The 17,933-nt window shown below is 31.6% G+C and overlaps 1 protein-coding gene across 2 annotated transcripts; it reads left to right on the top strand.

The window, feature by feature from the left end:
• The first annotated feature begins 603 nt into the window (after positions 1–603).
• Positions 604–16,354, top strand: LOC132738366 (uncharacterized). 2 transcript variants are annotated; one of them, XM_060725852.1, is made up of 3 exons: positions 604–803; positions 11,766–13,985; positions 14,257–16,354. In XM_060725852.1, exons 2-3 carry the CDS (start codon positions 11,871–11,873, stop codon positions 15,241–15,243), a joined length of 3,102 nt encoding a protein of 1,033 aa, XP_060581835.1. In that variant the 5' UTR covers positions 604–803; positions 11,766–11,870; the 3' UTR covers positions 15,244–16,354. The 2 variants fall into 2 exon arrangements, with proteins under 2 accessions (XP_060581835.1, XP_060581836.1); XM_060725853.1 differs by lacking the exon at positions 604–803 and adding an exon at positions 7,742–7,886.
• Positions 16,355–17,933: the final 1,579 nt, after the last annotated feature.

The raw sequence follows: 17,933 nt of genomic DNA, 5'->3' as shown, positions 1-17,933 counted from the left end.
ACATCAGCAACAACGGAAAATTATCACTGTGTTGAATTTTAACAGAGATGGAAATTCATATTTGCTTTAACTTTGTAGCGTGTTCCATTTAATATGCATAAATGACATGACACTTTTATTTCGTCTTAAAATCAGCCCACACGACTTAAATTAACGTCCATATTATTTACTTAATGTAACTAAAACAAGGTGAAAATCAGTCGTTTTTACAATTTATTGGCAATACATTTTTCGTACCATTAACATGCAATATGAAGGCTGTTTAACAAAAACTACGAGGATTAGGTGTAGCTTGCATTTCTATATCTTGTTGTGAAATATATTTCACCAAGAAATTGTCATAATCGCGTTGGATCGACAATAATTAAGCGAATGTATCTAGATATAGATCTCTTGATTCATAACAGTAACAGATATATTAGAGTCCCAATGAAGAAGAAATTATTTGATAACTTATATCTAAGAGATGAGACGGGCCGCTTTAATAAAGGCGCTCTTCTCAAAATTGTTTGTATAAATTTTATTTAAAAAGAAGAATTAACATCTTTGAAAAAGAGGTTTATGTATGAGGGGCCTGAGTAAGGTATTACAAACACACCTAAAACTCATCATAAATAGATAGTGAATGTTAAGGTTATTACATTGTATATTGTCATGATACTTAATATTGATATTATGATTTGACTATTTGGTACAAAGTGGAATGAACTCGTAAAATTATGATTGAGGGGACACTAAAATCAGTAGTTCAATATATGTGTGAGTGATAGTGTGCATTTTTATAGGGCTCTAACCGAAATCAGGTGAGACAATTACTTCAATTTTGCTATAATATATTTTTGAATCAATTTATTTGTTGTTTTGATGAGATTTATTCTGATGATTTTTGCTGGAGATGAAATTTTGATAAAATGTTTCAAAATTAAAATGCAAATAAGATAGGTATGTAACAAGCTTGTTACTATATTATTATGATTCAATATAATAATAAAATTTGATACTTAGCATTGAATTGCAAATATACTAGTTACACTAGTTAGTGTTTTACAACTAATTTTACTGTGAAAAGTTATTCAACATATTTGGAAGTGGGTTCACTTATAATAGCTGACGGACAGGCCTAATTATAATAGAATAAGTTAATTTGTTTTTTTTATTTTCTGTTTCGTCGACAGTGCGTTTAAAGGCTGGTTATATCTCAGAAATCAATAACTTCTTTTCTTCTGCAGATAAGACAAATATTGTTTCATAACGTTGTTATAATGTACATGTATTTAGAACATGTGAGATACTAATAACCTAAAAAATTACATGTATTGTTGAATGTGAAATTAATTGTCATAAAAGTTGAAAAATTTAAACAAATTTATGTTTTGATTTGAAGAACAAAAAAAATACAACAGCTATATATATATATATATGGCCAGTGTGTAATATTTTGGAAATTGATATTTCAGGGGATTTAATAGTCACTCATATAGTTAATATTCATCGGATTTCAGTTGATGAATCAAGTAGCGAGTATGGATTAGAATTGAAATGAGTGCAAAAGGTATAATCGTGAAATCAAAGACAAATTTAACATGTCTGTTAATGAAACTTGTAGTAGAAGACAAATTTACAAATCTTACTAGCATTTTATTTTCCTGATTCAATATGATGGAAAAGCTAACAGTGTGTTTTCATTTGTATGTTTAAAAAGTGAATGTGCACGCATTATTTTAATAAATAAAAAGAAAACACACACAAAAATATATAAAAAGAGGGTCTACCTTCTTTTTTTCAATTTACATTCAATGAACCATGTTTAGGTAAACATAGTTGATAAATAATTGAATTACAAATTGTGAGATGAATTCAACGGAAGAATAGTTTTACTTTCTTACCGCGTGAACAAATTAAATTCTATTATGTATGTTACAAATTATTCATGACATGAGGTTTTCGACCATACTTCGTTTCACTTGATGAAAGTCAAATGGCCAGTAGACAATGTCCGTGTTATTTTGAAGTACCGTGCAAGCTTGTATAGGTGTTTTGTGAATGAAAATATAATTTCTCTCACGAATAATCATTTTAAATGTAATTGAAAGTGCGTGTTTCCTACACAGATGTCCTCTTTCAGTTATCTGTTTATGTACATACACGCACTTTCCATCAACCCTTTAAACTCGCACGTCTTGCAATGAAACTTGCTTACTTCGAAATGTAATAATGTTCTCTTGGTTAATTAATATTTATAACATTTTTTAAAAATTATTTGATTATATAGTATTTGATTATATAGTATTGGATTATATAGTATTTGATTATATAGTTTAATAGAAAAAAACATTCAGCATATATTCATTATAAAATCAACAAAATGTAACGTGACTATATTGACGAGTCAAGTTGTTAAATCAAGTAAAGCATAATGAAAAGTAGAAAGTGAAGTTTTATCTTGAGGGGACTTTAAAGGTCAATAGAAGGGTATGTTAACAGAAAATCAATTATATTGACAGTATATCGATGATGTTTAAACAATTGATTGATAAATTACAAGATATCTCTTACTATCAGTATATATACTATGCTTTAAATGATGCCCACATATCGCATTAAGCGTCTGTTAGGGAGGTGCGTTGACCTTTAAGAAAGTTAAATTGACCAATTAAATTTTTAATCAATGTTTGTTTTGTTTTGTTTTGATTGGGTTTTACGTCACATCGACACAGTATAGGTCATATCGCGACGTTCCAGCTTTACTTGTGGAGGAAGACCTCAGGTGCCATTCCGTGCATTATTTCAGGCACGAAAGGGCACCTGAGTAGAACCACGGACGTTCCGTAAGCTAGCTGGATAGCTTCCTCACATGAAAGAGTCCAAAGTCCCTGTCGGGATTCGAACCCACAGCGTTGAGAGGCAAGTGGTTTGAAGTAAACGACCTTAACCACTCGGCCACGGACGTCCCGTTTTAATTAATGTGAGGATCGTTTACATAAAGTTTATATTCATTATTTTAAAACAAAAATGTAGCAAAGCCTTAAAACTTCTCTATTGAAATATGATATAGCCGTGAAAGTATCATTATATAACATAAAACTTAAATACATTACAATAGAGAGATGAACACCTATACATGTGCATAGAACCTTATAATTTAACATAACAAAAAACATAACTATTTACGGTTCATATTTACGTAAGGAAAGATATACAAGAGTTTTGTAATGGGACACAAATAATAAGTGTTTTATTTCTGTTAATTATCTATTTCGTTTTGAAGTATTGCTTTATAAAACTGCTATGAATTCCTTTATATAAAAATATGTTCAAAATTCTGTATTTCATAAAAGATGAAATGTCTAATAGAGACAAAACGGGGAGAAAGATTTATTCATTTTTCGAGGATTGTTTATGTAATATTGAGTCTGTAGCAAGTTCCCTAAAAACTCTATTTAAACGTTAGCAAGGATAGAAATGTCTCAAGTAATCCCTTTTCTGTTTGGTGGACTTAAAGTGAATTGGTCTAAAATGGAAGGTTTGTTATACAATAAATGATTACGTTGATATTATTTAGTATCAGACATAACAACAAACCATGGAAAATATATGAGCCGCGCCATGACAAAACCAACGTAGTGGGTTTGCGACCAGCATGGATCCAGACCAGCCTGCGCATCCGCGCAGTCTGATCAGGATTCATGCTGTTCGCTTGCCAACTGTATTACAAGTAGAGAAACTGATAGCGAACAGCATGAATCCTGATCAGACTGCGCGGATGCGCAGGCTGGTCTGGATCCATGATGGTCGCAAACCCATTATATTGGTTTTGTCATGACGCGGCTCATATATAGATGGTGTTGGCAAGTGTGAGTAACATGATCCGATATTTAGCAGATGATAGAATGTTCTAGAACAAAATATTATTATTCATAATAGAATTGTTCAATAGATACTAAATCATTTAGAACATTTTTTTTCCAAGCAATATTTTAAGAATATCCAAATGATACATTTCTATTGTAATTATCTAAATTGAAAATGTGTCATCTGTAGACCAATCCACTTTAATGCTAATGTTTCTTTAGCGGACAAAAGTCATTGTTAATTTCCAGGAAGAGCTAGTCTATTACGCTTCCGGGGATGGGGTGCAGTGAATTTACTTTGATTTAATGACATTGCTGCTACGATTTATGACCTAATAATCCCTTGTTAAATATGAACTCGTCAAATACGCAAAAAATAAGTCAATAAATAACAAAAAAGCCATTAAAGATTAGATATTGTTCCTTTGATAAAGTATAACATCTTAACATCTATCAGCTTTATGACTTTCACTTGATATGTCAAAGTAGTTTTTTAAACTTGTTTATTTAAACATTTCTTTATTTGAGCTAATATAAGAAAACTGAAAAAAAATGCCTAGGATTGTTATATTACACAACAGATAACAGAATTTGTGTATCATTTTTATCATCTAAAGCACATAATTTCCTCAAAAATAAGATAAAAACAAACGTTGAATATCATGTATTTTATATTAGATAGGATTTATTTTATGCTTTTCAGTGGATTACTGATTTATCCGTGAAAATTATATTTGATAATTTCACAGTGAAAATTATCAAAATATAATTTCACTTTTTTCAATGACGAAACTACTTTTTTAAGATTTTCCCCATGTGGTACCTCAATTTTATTTTTACGGACAATTCTGACAATGTCAGGCTGTTAAAAGAAATAGCAAAGCTGAAATAGATAAATAACTTAAATGTCAAAAGTAACACAGAGAGAAAACTTACTTCTATTCCTTCAAATTCCAATCACCAAATTTCGTCTCTAAATTTTTTTTGTTTCGTTTTTACAGTCTGAAAAATACATTCCTTCCCCATGCAAAACTGCTCTTGATGACATTTGGGCATATTAAAGTATCCTACGAGCAATAACTGCCGTATGCTTTATGAAAAAATGAAAAGCATTGACAGCCATCACTCGTAAAATAAGTAAAAAAACCCACAGGCGCTAGTCACATAATCAAATATTTTACATAATCGGTCTATATATGTATATAAAGATATAAGGCCCCCAACGAAACAAAAACATCATGCAGAACAAACAAGAACACTGCTGCAATAAACGACCAGATCACGGTTATCTCTTTCTGGTCGCCATCTGAAAGGATCAATCCAAGTGCCAACGCTTTTTATTTCATTAAAATCCCTCAAATAGCAAAGAAATTGGAAAAAGTTTCGAAAAATGCCAATATTTTCAATTCATGTCGTTTTCGACGTCCAGTCCATTCATGTATACAAACACAATTTCTGATCGATTTTTACGGAAAAAAACAAAAAACGGCTAGAATTTCCACGCACGTTCCATAAACAAACTCTTTTCCTATCGATCTGCGAAATCTTCACTGATCAAATGCCCTCATCGTACGTATTTCATTAAAAAATACACAAGGTTCTCGCTTGTGACAGTATTTTATCGCCATGTATAGCGCATGTATATACTGTTCCGCTCTGAATATTATATAAGGATTTGATTGGTTAAGATAATTACCGGAATACTATTGACCAATCGTAAAATACTATTTCTTTGCTTCATTTATCTGTCACTTCAAATTACAAATGGCGCACTTTACTTGACCTCCGCTTCTACAACCAATATCTTTTAAATATTTGAGTACAAAGAGGGCTCTAGTTCAATTTAGACTTCGCAGATTGATAGAAAAATAGTTTGTTTATGAATTTTATGAGGAAATTTTAGATGTTTTCCATTTATTTCGTAGAAATCGACCAGAAATCGTGTTTGTATACATGAATAGATTGGACGTCGAAAACGACATGGATTGAAAATATTGGCATTTTCTGAAACTTTTACTCATTTCTTTGCTATTTGAAGAATTTTAATGAAATAAAAAGCTTTAACGCTTGGATTGATCCTTTCAGATGGCGACCAGAAAGAGATAACCGTGATCTGGTCGTTTCTTTCAGCAGTGTTCTTGTTTGTTCTGCATGATGTTTTTGTCTCGTTGGGGGCCTTATATCTTTATATACATATATAGACCGATTATGTGAAATATTTGATTATGTGACTAGCGCCTGTGAAAAAACCCAGCGTTCCTTCAGCAAGCTTCCAAGTTTTCCATTTTCCTAGCGCCTTTTCTGAATGTGTTCACTTCTGTCAACACTTATTTTTTGTCTGTTACAATCCTCAAATAAGTTTTCTTTCTTTTAAAAAGGTGTATGACTAACAAATCCAAATTATATCCTTCTGAATCTTACATAATTATTTTCCTCCCATGAAATACACAACTTTAAAAAATGGCTGCCGTTTACATTTTAGAAAGCCAGGTCTAATATAAATTCGCAGTAAGTAACAGAAATATGGATGGATGGTTGGAATTTTCTCCTGCAAGAATTGTTTGTTTTTATTATTAAAACAAGCGATCATTCATATTTTTTTAATAAAATGAATAAATATCACCGTCATTTAACCTTGATTGGCGGACTTATTTTTCAGCTCAAGACTTCTTGTTTTAAATGAGAAATTCCGTCTAAATGGGGCTCTCAATGGGGAAACAGATTTTAATATTAACGTTAAAATTATGGAAATTTCGTTTTAACTTGTTTTTAAGCATAAAATAAAAAGAAAATTTGTCTGTTTGTTGTGTAAGATGTAATTTTATTTCATCTCGTGAACTTTAAAAACAGTATTCTCACTCGTGGCTACGCCACTCGTGAGAATACTGTTTTTAAAGCTCACTCGATGAAATAAAATTTCATCTTACACACAGACAAACAAATATCCTCTATATAAGATGTCAAAATGACATGCATACTTAACAATAATAACTCCAAAATACAAAAAAATTTAACTTACGCGATGTATAGAGAATATAGTTTAATAATTATAATGATGTTATTATACATTGTTGAGAGAATTTTATTGGACAAGTACGCAGCTGACAAGCCTATATTGGACGAGGGACTAGTCTTTGATACTTTGAGTACAGTTAGAATTTTATATAAATTATTTGGTAAGGTGACTTGACGTAGTACAATAGTGAAATATTTTGGGACTTTTGGATTAAAAAATGATAACGGGGCTAAACGGAATACGATAGCGATTTGATATGGAATTTTTGGATTGGAAAAATCAAAACGAGGCTAAATTCATCAGATTAAATCCATTTATGATGTATATTGGATGAAGGCGCAAACGCTGGAAGTCTATTCCACAAGATAACATTTTATAAGGTGTTCAATAAAACGTTTTATCATTTATTAACTTTATAAGCCAATTTGATAACATTTTACGGTTTATCGCTTGTACTAAAATACTCACTTTAATTATATCACTGCGCAACTGAGCTCGGATCAAGCAAATATGAAAAAATATTAAAAAGTGACATATATTTCCTAAGTAATGAAATATTACTGTTGGAATATAAAAGTAATAGGTAACAAAGATCGAGATATAAATATAAGATAAACTGTCAAAACTAACATTAACAAATATACAAATAATGTAAATATGTTGGAAAAAACAGCTATTAGAGAGAGGTGATCCAATGCTTTATGAAGGTAATTATATGTATAAAAATGTGAATAAAAACCGCAAAAACATTCACTGTAAGTACGGTACTGAAATAATATTCATTTAATACCTAAATTTTCTTTCAAAATGTTTCCGCATCATCAGTAAATACAAAGGTTTCTATGAATAGACGTAATTTTCTGGTACGTGAGTTTTGTATTAGGTTTTCTAATGTCAATACCTCAACATTATGTCAATATGTTTAACATATGCACTCTAACTCTTCCATTCTTCATTTTGATTTGAGAGGATGTCATAAGAAAGAAGCGGAATTAAGGTTGATGTTTAAACAGATTATGGTGACTATATTTTCTGTCTATATTTTTTTAATTAATTTTAAGTTTTAGATACTGTAACAATAAAAGCATACATCACAAGTTGTCAAAATAGAGTTTATAATCTGGATTTACGAACAAATTGTTTTACATCGGTGCATTTTTAAAATTATTTCTTTAATGTTTAACATATTTTATATAAAAAAACAAAAACAAAAAAACAACATAAAATCTTTCTTTTTCATGGCATGTTTACTTTTTTTATAAAGTTATATAATTGTTGTAATAAAGAGATATATAAAGGTGCCAAACATGTTATAAATCGGTAATAAAATCTTATTCCTTTAACCTTTACAAACCACATGTCAATGACTTTTTACGCGTTTGAATCTATTCAGTAAACAACAAATAGTAATTATTGAGTTCATAATTCATAGTTACTTTTTGTTTAATCATCGACAGCTATATGTGAGGTAATGTTATATCTATCATAAATGCATACACAGTAATGTAATGGATTAGATGCAATAAAGCTCAGCCTATGAAAATCACTTCAAAGCGATGTCATTTCTTGATATAAGATTTTTCAGCCTCGTTTTAAAATATAAAACAAGAAATAATGTGAATACGGAGGAAATGTTTAGTATTTTTTAACACGGAACACACTTATGTACATATATGTATCAAGTAAACTTCATGAGGTAATGTATTACGAAATAAGCAATTGTTTATGCTATAATAAATATATTAATTATTAGTAATCAATCATAATAAATATTGTAATTGTATGCATCTAAGTTTTACACCAAAATATTATTAAGTTGGTGCCCTAATTTATTCAAGTTAAGTAGGAGTATCAATCAATTTATTCAGGAATCATCTATTTTCTGTGACCACTCTTTTACATACAAAAACACAATGTAAATTACAGCGCAGTAATGTTGTTTCCTATAAGTGTACTATCTATACCTAACACTTGATGTGGTTTTAAAACTATTTGAGCTCGATAAAAATGGTTGTTACACGTAAATGTATCAGATATTTATAAAGCATCAAGTAAAATTTATTTTTATTGCGTTTGCATTGTTTGTCAAATTCCGTTTATGATATAATTATAATTTCGTGACAAAGATGCTCATGTCGGATACGACAAAAATACAATTACACCATAGCCGTTTATACTGTAATAGAACCCCCATTTAAAGTACACTAGTATCCCGTTTATACTATAATAGAACCCTGTTTAAAATAGCAGGGCTATCATGATATTAAAACCAGGAAACAAAATATGAAATCATGTTTAAAAAGAGAATTATTGGAGAATATTGAGTCTTACACTAGAGAAGACAAATTAATAAATTTCCCCTATCATGTCTATTGTTTTTCTCTCTTTTATTTCTGTGTTTAAATTGCACTGCGTGCAAAGTTAGCAGATTACAGTGTTTGTATGTATACATGTATATATATATATAATCGTAGCCTTTAATATACATGTATATATTACTGTGGCATATTTTTACTGTTTCATCTATGTGGAAACTTACTGAAATCATTTCTTCTAACAACAAAATTATACTTATGAATCTAGCTAAATATTTGAAAAAATCAATTAAAATCAAAATCACTATTCGAAGAACAAACATACTCATATACATGGCGAGCTACCACAATCTTTAAACATGTGTGGGGGAGTCATCGATTTTGTAATTAACTTATATCCGACAGATACGTTTATTCATCTATTTTTAGTACTAGGGTGTAAAAGACATGGAAATAATTAACCATGATATGTTGTTTTAGCGATAAGTTAAAACCCGGAGATAAAATGTCTTTTAAGTTCTGAACCATTTTTTGTTCGTTTCACACCTTGCTAAATACAGCCGCAAATTGCAATATGGATATGGAAAGAACAGAAAAGTGAATCAAAAACTGTTTAATAGTTATTACTAAACCTATCGTTAATTTAAATTTTCACTTTTATCTAAAAATCGCTTTTTATATTAGTTCATTGCAGCAACTTCTGTTTAATATAGTCAGTATGAAAAATCCCTTGACAATAAAGATAAGGTGATTTAGCTTCAAAACGTTTATATTATGTTTAACTACAGCGCACAAATTTAAATTACATAATTCGTATGCGAATTTGAGCTTTTTTAAAAACCTTTTATGTTCAAGTAAATTCTTTCTTCCATAATTTATCTGTGTTTTCTTTCTTACCTTTAAATAGGGAAAACGATTAATATATTGCATGTGAATATAAAGAGAATTTTAGTGCAATTTTGAAAAAATGGAAGAAAAGGAATGACCCAAATCAAAAACATAGTCTGTCACTGCGTGTGTAGCATGACAAGTGAAAATAAATGCTGTTCTAATTTTCAAAATACGTACATTTTTTGTTCAACAGCCATTCAACAATCGGAACATCTCGGTTATTATTTATATGCGAAGACTGACGAAAAGGGCAGAAAAGTTGCGATTATCTATAAACTTACGACAAAATTCATTAGATGATATAGACTTACGATAATGACCCATTTAATGATATGTTCACATCATATTGTGTCAGATTTTGATGAATCAGACATGAGTACAACAATTTATCTCCAGTTCATTGACTATAAATGCAATATGTAAATTAATACAACGATCAATTATTATATAATATTTTAAAAAGTACTTGTATTTAAATCAAGTTATGCAATACATACAATAAGGACTTATCCTTACTTGGAATGTTGAATGATTAAGCAGTCATTCAGTTCTATATACAAGTATTTATATGAAATATAAATGTAATGTAATGCTAACAGCATGCCCATGGTGCATCTTTTATCAATCTGGTTTTGGGCAAATTTTGTATCTTATCAGTTTAGCCGGCTTTTATTTCTATTCATTGAATTAAGGGAAACTCTGAAGACTAGATGTTTCATATTTCAATTTACATAAGAATGGTATGTCTAATACGTCATACATGTACGTAGACCATTGTTTTATAACACAGTGACATCACATAGATTGAAACAAAATTAATACTTCAAAATATTTCGTTGTCTTACAAAAAAAACGCATATCTATTCTTACAGTTATCTTATCTAGTTTCTTACATTTGACTATGTTTAAAGTATACGTAATACTGGTACAAATGAACACTTTAAAGACAAAAACCATTACGAGAGTCGGTCAGAATTTTTATACATCAAACTTTTATTATCGTCAAAGTCAAAATATTAAAATACTTTACATAAATATTTTTACATATCCCATTTACCCGTACAATATCATTATAATAGCAATATGCATGGACGAATTCTGCAAACATTTGGGTCTAATTATGCCTGCACAGCTTTCAAAAAGCAAATAAAAAATTGAAAAACTCCAGACTAAACATATTTAAAATACACCATGCATTTATCATCTTAAGGGGTCTTATAATACAATGAATAAAAAAGTTTTGAATTTCCCTTCGTTACAGTTTAGTTTAAATGTTTTGAATGAATAGAAATTTGTTGAATATCAAAAATTTAAACATCCAAGCTACTTCAATCTTTTCATAAATGTATGTGTAACTTAATACGACATCTCGTTTTAATAGGCAAATCCTTAAATCTTAATGAAATTCAATTTAAATATGAATATTTTACATGTCCGCCGGTAAGATTTAGTAATCTGCAGTCATCGTGCAAAATAATTGGATAAAAAGTAAATTCAATGAAGAAGAACCACAAAATTCACCTAAAATAAACATAATAGCAAAAATCTAAGTCATAGCTTAAAACGCTTTACAATGTTAAATTAATTGCATGTTTTGGATAAACTGTATAATTACATTTTTGTAAATAAAACGTAATCACATAAAGTAAAGCGCATATAAATCAAGTACGTATTTTACTTTCTATTTTGCAGAGCATGCAGGTGGCACTGCACTGATACGTTGTTCAGGAATGAAGTACAGATGCAATGTTGTGAACATTGACGGAGAAGCATAGGAAGAAAAAACGCTGATGCAAAATGGCAAATTTGCATAGAGCTCCCATGTTCTTTGTAGTCTACGTTTTATGTTTGATGTTCGCCGCCGGAAGCTCGCAGGAAAACTGCCGCGTCAGACCATCAGACAAAGATGATGTCCAGTTCCTGCGAGATTATTCGGTGATGAAAATTTTTGAAATTAGTATATACAAAGAGACAACAGATCCTCTTCAAACGGATATATCGCGAACTTATAAACCATGGAAATGGTATCGAACTACTTCTGAACATGGTAAAACACTGCTAACTCTTTCATTTAACTTTGATGTATTGTCCCTATCGATTCTGACAATAGGAGTTGAAAGAGTGAAAATTCACTTAAAAGACATACCAGAAGGATGCTTCGGAAATTTGACAGCGGAGGAAAGAGTTGACCTTTTACGAGATAAAGTGTTTGATAAGTTTAAAAGAAATAGACATAAGAAGACTGGTCCCGTTAATGAAGAGGATTTACAATCGGAAGTAGAGCAGGAACCAGAAATCATATACGTTTGTAACAATATTGTGAGAGATGAAAACGGATATGGTGAATTTGCTAACCGATGTTGTGCCAGAGATTCCGACGGAAACGTCACCTGCTCCGAACATGAAGATAATTTCTGGATAACAGTTCTATACATCTGTATTTTCCTTGTCAAACTCATGTTGTTTATGTTTGCGCCTTTAGTGGTACCAGCCAATATGTATACAGCCTCTTACGTGGCATCTGAATATGTTGTCAAGTTGACAAAAGATTTAAAAATGAAAGTGTTTGTAAGTGAGAGTAAAACAACCTCAGTGCGTTATAAGAATCGGCTTTCTGCTGAAGATTTCGCAGATTGGTATAGATTTAAGGAAAGTATTGCTGAGTTACCACTCGACACAATATGTGATGTTAAAGTACCGGAATTGAGAATCAAGGTGAAAGGAAAACGAATAATTCCAGCAAATGAGCCACCAACGGGCCTACTTAGGACAGCATATGACAATCTAATACGATGCAAAATTAGGGGTTTACAACCATTTAAGGATTGCTGTAGTGCGAGCATATATGCAAAACTGCAACCATTGATAAGGCATGAATGTACTTGGGAGGACCTAGTCCTTATTTTCATAAAAGTTGTAGTGCTTTTCCTTGTACCATTGCCTTTCTACCTTAGAACATTTATTTACTACCGGTTTGAAGAGGAAGAACTTAGTCAACGTAAAGACCTTATACATGAGCTTGGCTTTAAGCAAAGATATAACCCTTTTAGAATGAATATTGTCCAATACCTCACTCCAACACATCCACTGTTTATCTCCGCATACTCGATGTACGTCATTTCCGGAGTAGTTATTGGATTTTCCGAGGATTACATCAAAGACAAACTTAAATCTATTGTTCGTTCAGCATTTCATGACATGTCCAATGTTTCCCGTACTAATGTTCTTCAAATTGTACTTGGATTTCTGCTCTGGCCTTTCAGAAAGATCGGTCTTCTAGCTTTAATAACATGCCCAATAATCAGCGCAATTACTGCGCCATTGTGGTGCTCTGTTTTTGTACTCTACTCGGTGCCAACAATTTATCTTGCGTATAGACTCATTTATCACTCCAAAAAGAAACTTGGTAGTGATAGCAGTTTCTTTGAGTCCGACAAACCATTTGGAAAAGCTAAACAGAAAGTATACAAAGTACATAAAAAGTTAGCTAAAATTGACAAAAATGTTCATATAAAGAGGGCAGCGTTTCCTGATGAGGAAAAACATAGTCCATGCATTACAGGGTACGGCAGGGTGTCTGCTTTAAGGAGATTACTTGTGCAAATTATTGTCAGCATATTCTGTCTCGTTGTTCTAACAGCGTCAGTGTTATTGTTTGTGGAAGCATGTGGTGTTATTGTAGAAGTGTTAGTATTTACCATGATGGGTATAATAGTGAATGCAGGAGCAACGTTACGTTACGTTAGTATGGTCCTTCTTGTCATCGTCTATATGCACAGCTGCTATGACAATGTGTATGATAACTATTTACAATTTAATGCGACGATAATCGACGATGTGATGGATAGGGTAGAAGACCTGAAGAAAATTGCTAGTTTGCCTTCCAGTATGCAAGAAAATGCGGCATTTCAGGTAAAATCCAACATTGTGTCACCCTTTTGTTAATTCTGTTTTGTTTGAAATATAATATTTTCTTTTCAAAGGAGACGATTACAGAAACATCAACTTAATACTTTTAAATTAACATTTGCAAAAGTTTTCGGAGGCCTTGTCCAAAACATCTTAAACAAAAAAGACTCGATTATTGATTACTGTTAGACATTGTTGTCAATAAATTTATATTTTGTTTTGCATGCAATTTACCTTCTAGTATTTGATATTTCAAATTATGATATTATTCCAGGTGAAACCTGTTGAAGCAGTCGATGAGATTCCAACCAGTTTAAACCTAGAGAAGAAGGAGGCTCAATGGCGCATTGGGCATTTACTCTTGTTCTTTGACTCGTTTGATACACCGAGAATTCCATTAAATTTATTCAAAAGACTTTGCGAAGTAAGAGTTCATGGGGCACCCGGACCGGTTTATATTAACCTATTGAAAGCTACCGGAAAGTTTTCAATAATTGTAGTTTTCCTCTTTTTTGTCATGATTGTTGTTATGGCCTTTGGTAGTGCTGGACAGATGTCGTCAACTAATCAAACACTGGCAACTCTGGCCGGCGGATTTGTTCCTATGTTGCTTAAAAACGTTTTATCTTCTAAAGGTGTAAAACTTAATCTAAAGACCCTTAGTTTTAAAGGGCAGATAGATGAAATTGTGTCAGAGTATAAACAAAACTGGCCGATATACGACCTTATTTTAAAACAATATGATCCAAAAGCTGAAGAAGAGGAGGAAAAGGAAAAAGAAGAAAGTAAAGATAAAGACGAAAAGGGTAAGACTGAAAATAATGAAAAGACAGCAGATGATGAAAAGGAAAACGAAAAGCAGAATAAAGAAGAGCCAGAGAAGAATCTGGACACGCCTGCCATGTCAAGATCTGGATCAACACTAGCGCTTAATGCGGCAAATGGAGGCGGTATGTTAAAACCACCTGATCCGTTTCATGATAGTACGGAAGATCTACGTCCAATCGGAGCAACTAAGAAAGGACCGGAATGGTTCCGACGTTTATCTGTTTGCCCTCAAGAAGACAATCTTGTTGATTTATTCATTGACATGAGTGAAGTAGAAGAAAACTCGCCTTGGCACTGGATGTATGGTTCCAGTGAATCATTAGGCGAGTCAATAACGATGATGAATGAATTGGGAGATACAGATGAAGATAAACGTATGCCATATAATCAGAAGCTAAATAACCATATAAACAATAATGTTGAGGCTGTCTGAAAAAAGAGTTATAACATAAATGAGATTTCTGTGTAAATATGATTCATAGAAGAATCTTGCAAACAATATTAGCTTTTCGTATTAAGAATATACACATGTAAGTTAATCAAGTATTAACACTTTTGATTGCTTCATATTTTATAAGCCTTGTTGCTAAAAAAATCTCATAATATATCATAAAGAAATTATGACTTTTTAACAAATTTACGAGTTCATGCTTTAATGCGTTAAATATGTTTTGCTCGTTTCTTTTCTTTCTGTTTTAAATAAAACCTATAGAATGTATTTATTATTTCGTTTGTATAAATTGCATCCTATAAGGTCATTAGCAAATGGACATGGATAGACCCATATTGAATTAAAGGAGTTATGATTGGTCAATCAAGTTTTGTAAATTATCAATCCCTTTACTAATTTTGGACTATGTAAATAACACGAGTGCATTCTTGTATCTATTAGCCCGGTCAAGTTACTTTGAATACACTGACCAGTGTCGTTAGAAGCGCCGATACTGATATGACCAGTGTGATTTCAAACAGTTGTTATCAGTGGTTGTGTCTTCACAATGAACGTGTCAAGTATGTCGTGATTAGATTAGACCTCATTTATAACGTTTAGACACTTGAGTGGTTACTTAGTGACAATTGTTAACTTAACTTAGATATATGATCCAAAAATCATTTGCAATATTTAATGTTTGTACAAGATGACGGGTTTGTGTGACAGACGATGAAATGATGTCGCAAATAGTTTTAACAGACATTATGCCTATTTGTAGATACCTGCTGGGTTTATAAATTGGCGGGGTAGAATAAAAGATACGTATGTAGATAACGATGAATGACTTTTGAATAAGTGGCCTATTTCAATGAGAATACGTTACTTATGTGTCAACGGGATGCTTCAAAAACATATTTTTCAAATGTTATCTCTATCTTATCGTGGTCCTGACATAAATTAAAATAATGTTGAAGTTAAGTGAATGAATGTTATAAAACCCACGCATTTTAATGAGATTTTTATTCTAAATTTTCGTTTTAAAAAATCGAAGTTCTAAATTTTGAAATGTGCCTTATGTTTGCTAAGGATGGGACTGTTGAAGTGTATCTCTGTTTACATTTATACTAAATTGAGTGTTATATCGCTTTATATGTTTACCTACATCATTTTCAAATTTTCTTAATAGCTGTATTAAATGTACCGTTTAACACATTGTTTAATTATATATGTGTAAAAGAAATACGCCCAAAAAGATTGAAATGAAGTACGCATTGAAAGCAATAAAATGGGTGATGTCGCGCTAAATATTTTAAATGGACCCGTCCATTTTTCTATCAAGATGAAAACGTTCATCATTCATTTTTAGGGATTTTTATTTTAATGTATACCGACCGAATAGTGAACGTTGAAGACCATGATCAAGCCGCACGACTGATCTTTATCTGCATTGGTAGACTGTAACTTCGAGCACGTCAAACGTGAACCCTTTAAAATAGCAACATTAAATTTATGCTGCATCAAGCGGCATATCTCCTGCCGGAAAATATATTGCAGCGTTTCATCACTTCCGTTTGGTTTTGATTGAAAATAAAATAAATGCATGTCATAATACATTGAGGTAGATTTTTGCTACGTTTGCCTTACACATGTATCTTCTGAGTTGTTGACTTTCGAGCAAAAGCATCATACCCGCTTACCTATTAAGATAAATGATAACACCATGTGTGATTCAATAAAAGGCAAAAACAGCGTAAATAACCGGCACAATACACAGATATGCCACTGTGCGGATCACAAGGTTCAAGCGGATTTGAAGTCAAGAAGCACTACAAATTTTACAGGGTGAAATACTAGATACATGCTTGCAATAATAAAAGGTTTAGCAAGGGTTTCATCCATCTTGAGAACAGGAAACTCACCAATTGACCTGTATTTTGTCAATTTGACTAGAAACTCAAATATCATTTAACATAGCCCCTGTCATTTCAATGTCTTAAGGAAGTAAAATATTTTCAATATACAAAATAACGACCTCCATCTTATCATACTTTTTTTATCAAATTAAATTTATTATATGAAGTTTGAGGCATAAAGATGATCTTTGTCAATACAATTAAACGTAACTGCAGAGTTAATATAGGAAAGATGTCTACCTTATTTTTAAAACTATTCTAAGGGCTATCATAAATAAACAGTAATTCAGACATTTGAGCCCCGTCACGACAAAACCAACATAATGCGTTTGCGACCAGCATGGATCCAGACCAGCCTGCGCATCAGTTTCTCTAGTTGTAATAGGGTTGGTAAGCGAACAGCATGGATCCTAATCAAACTGCGCGGATGCGCAGGCTGGTCTGGATTCATGCTGGTTGCAAATGCGTTATGTGATTTTGTTATGACGCGGCTCATTTAATTAAATTTGGTATGGAAAACAGACTGATCTATGACAGATGCATGTAATGCGTGATTCACTGCAGTGATATCTAATTGTTAAATTCCAAGTGCACTATAATACAATAACTATTAACAACAATAGAATATTTCTGTGGTTTGCTTTTATTTCATAAATACATACAAAAACAGAGTACAAAAATAACAACCATATCAGCAGAATAATTCCAAATTATTTATAAATAAATACAAATATTTGTGTTCTCTAAAAAAGTATTTCATTTTAACTCTAGCAAATT

The sequence above is a fragment of the Ruditapes philippinarum genome, unplaced genomic scaffold, assembly GCF_026571515.1.
Source record: "Ruditapes philippinarum isolate M1 unplaced genomic scaffold, ASM2657151v2 ctg869_1_1_1_1, whole genome shotgun sequence".
Taxonomy (NCBI): domain Eukaryota; kingdom Metazoa; phylum Mollusca; class Bivalvia; order Venerida; family Veneridae; genus Ruditapes; species Ruditapes philippinarum.
This window is presented reverse-complemented; position numbering and strand designations above follow the sequence as displayed.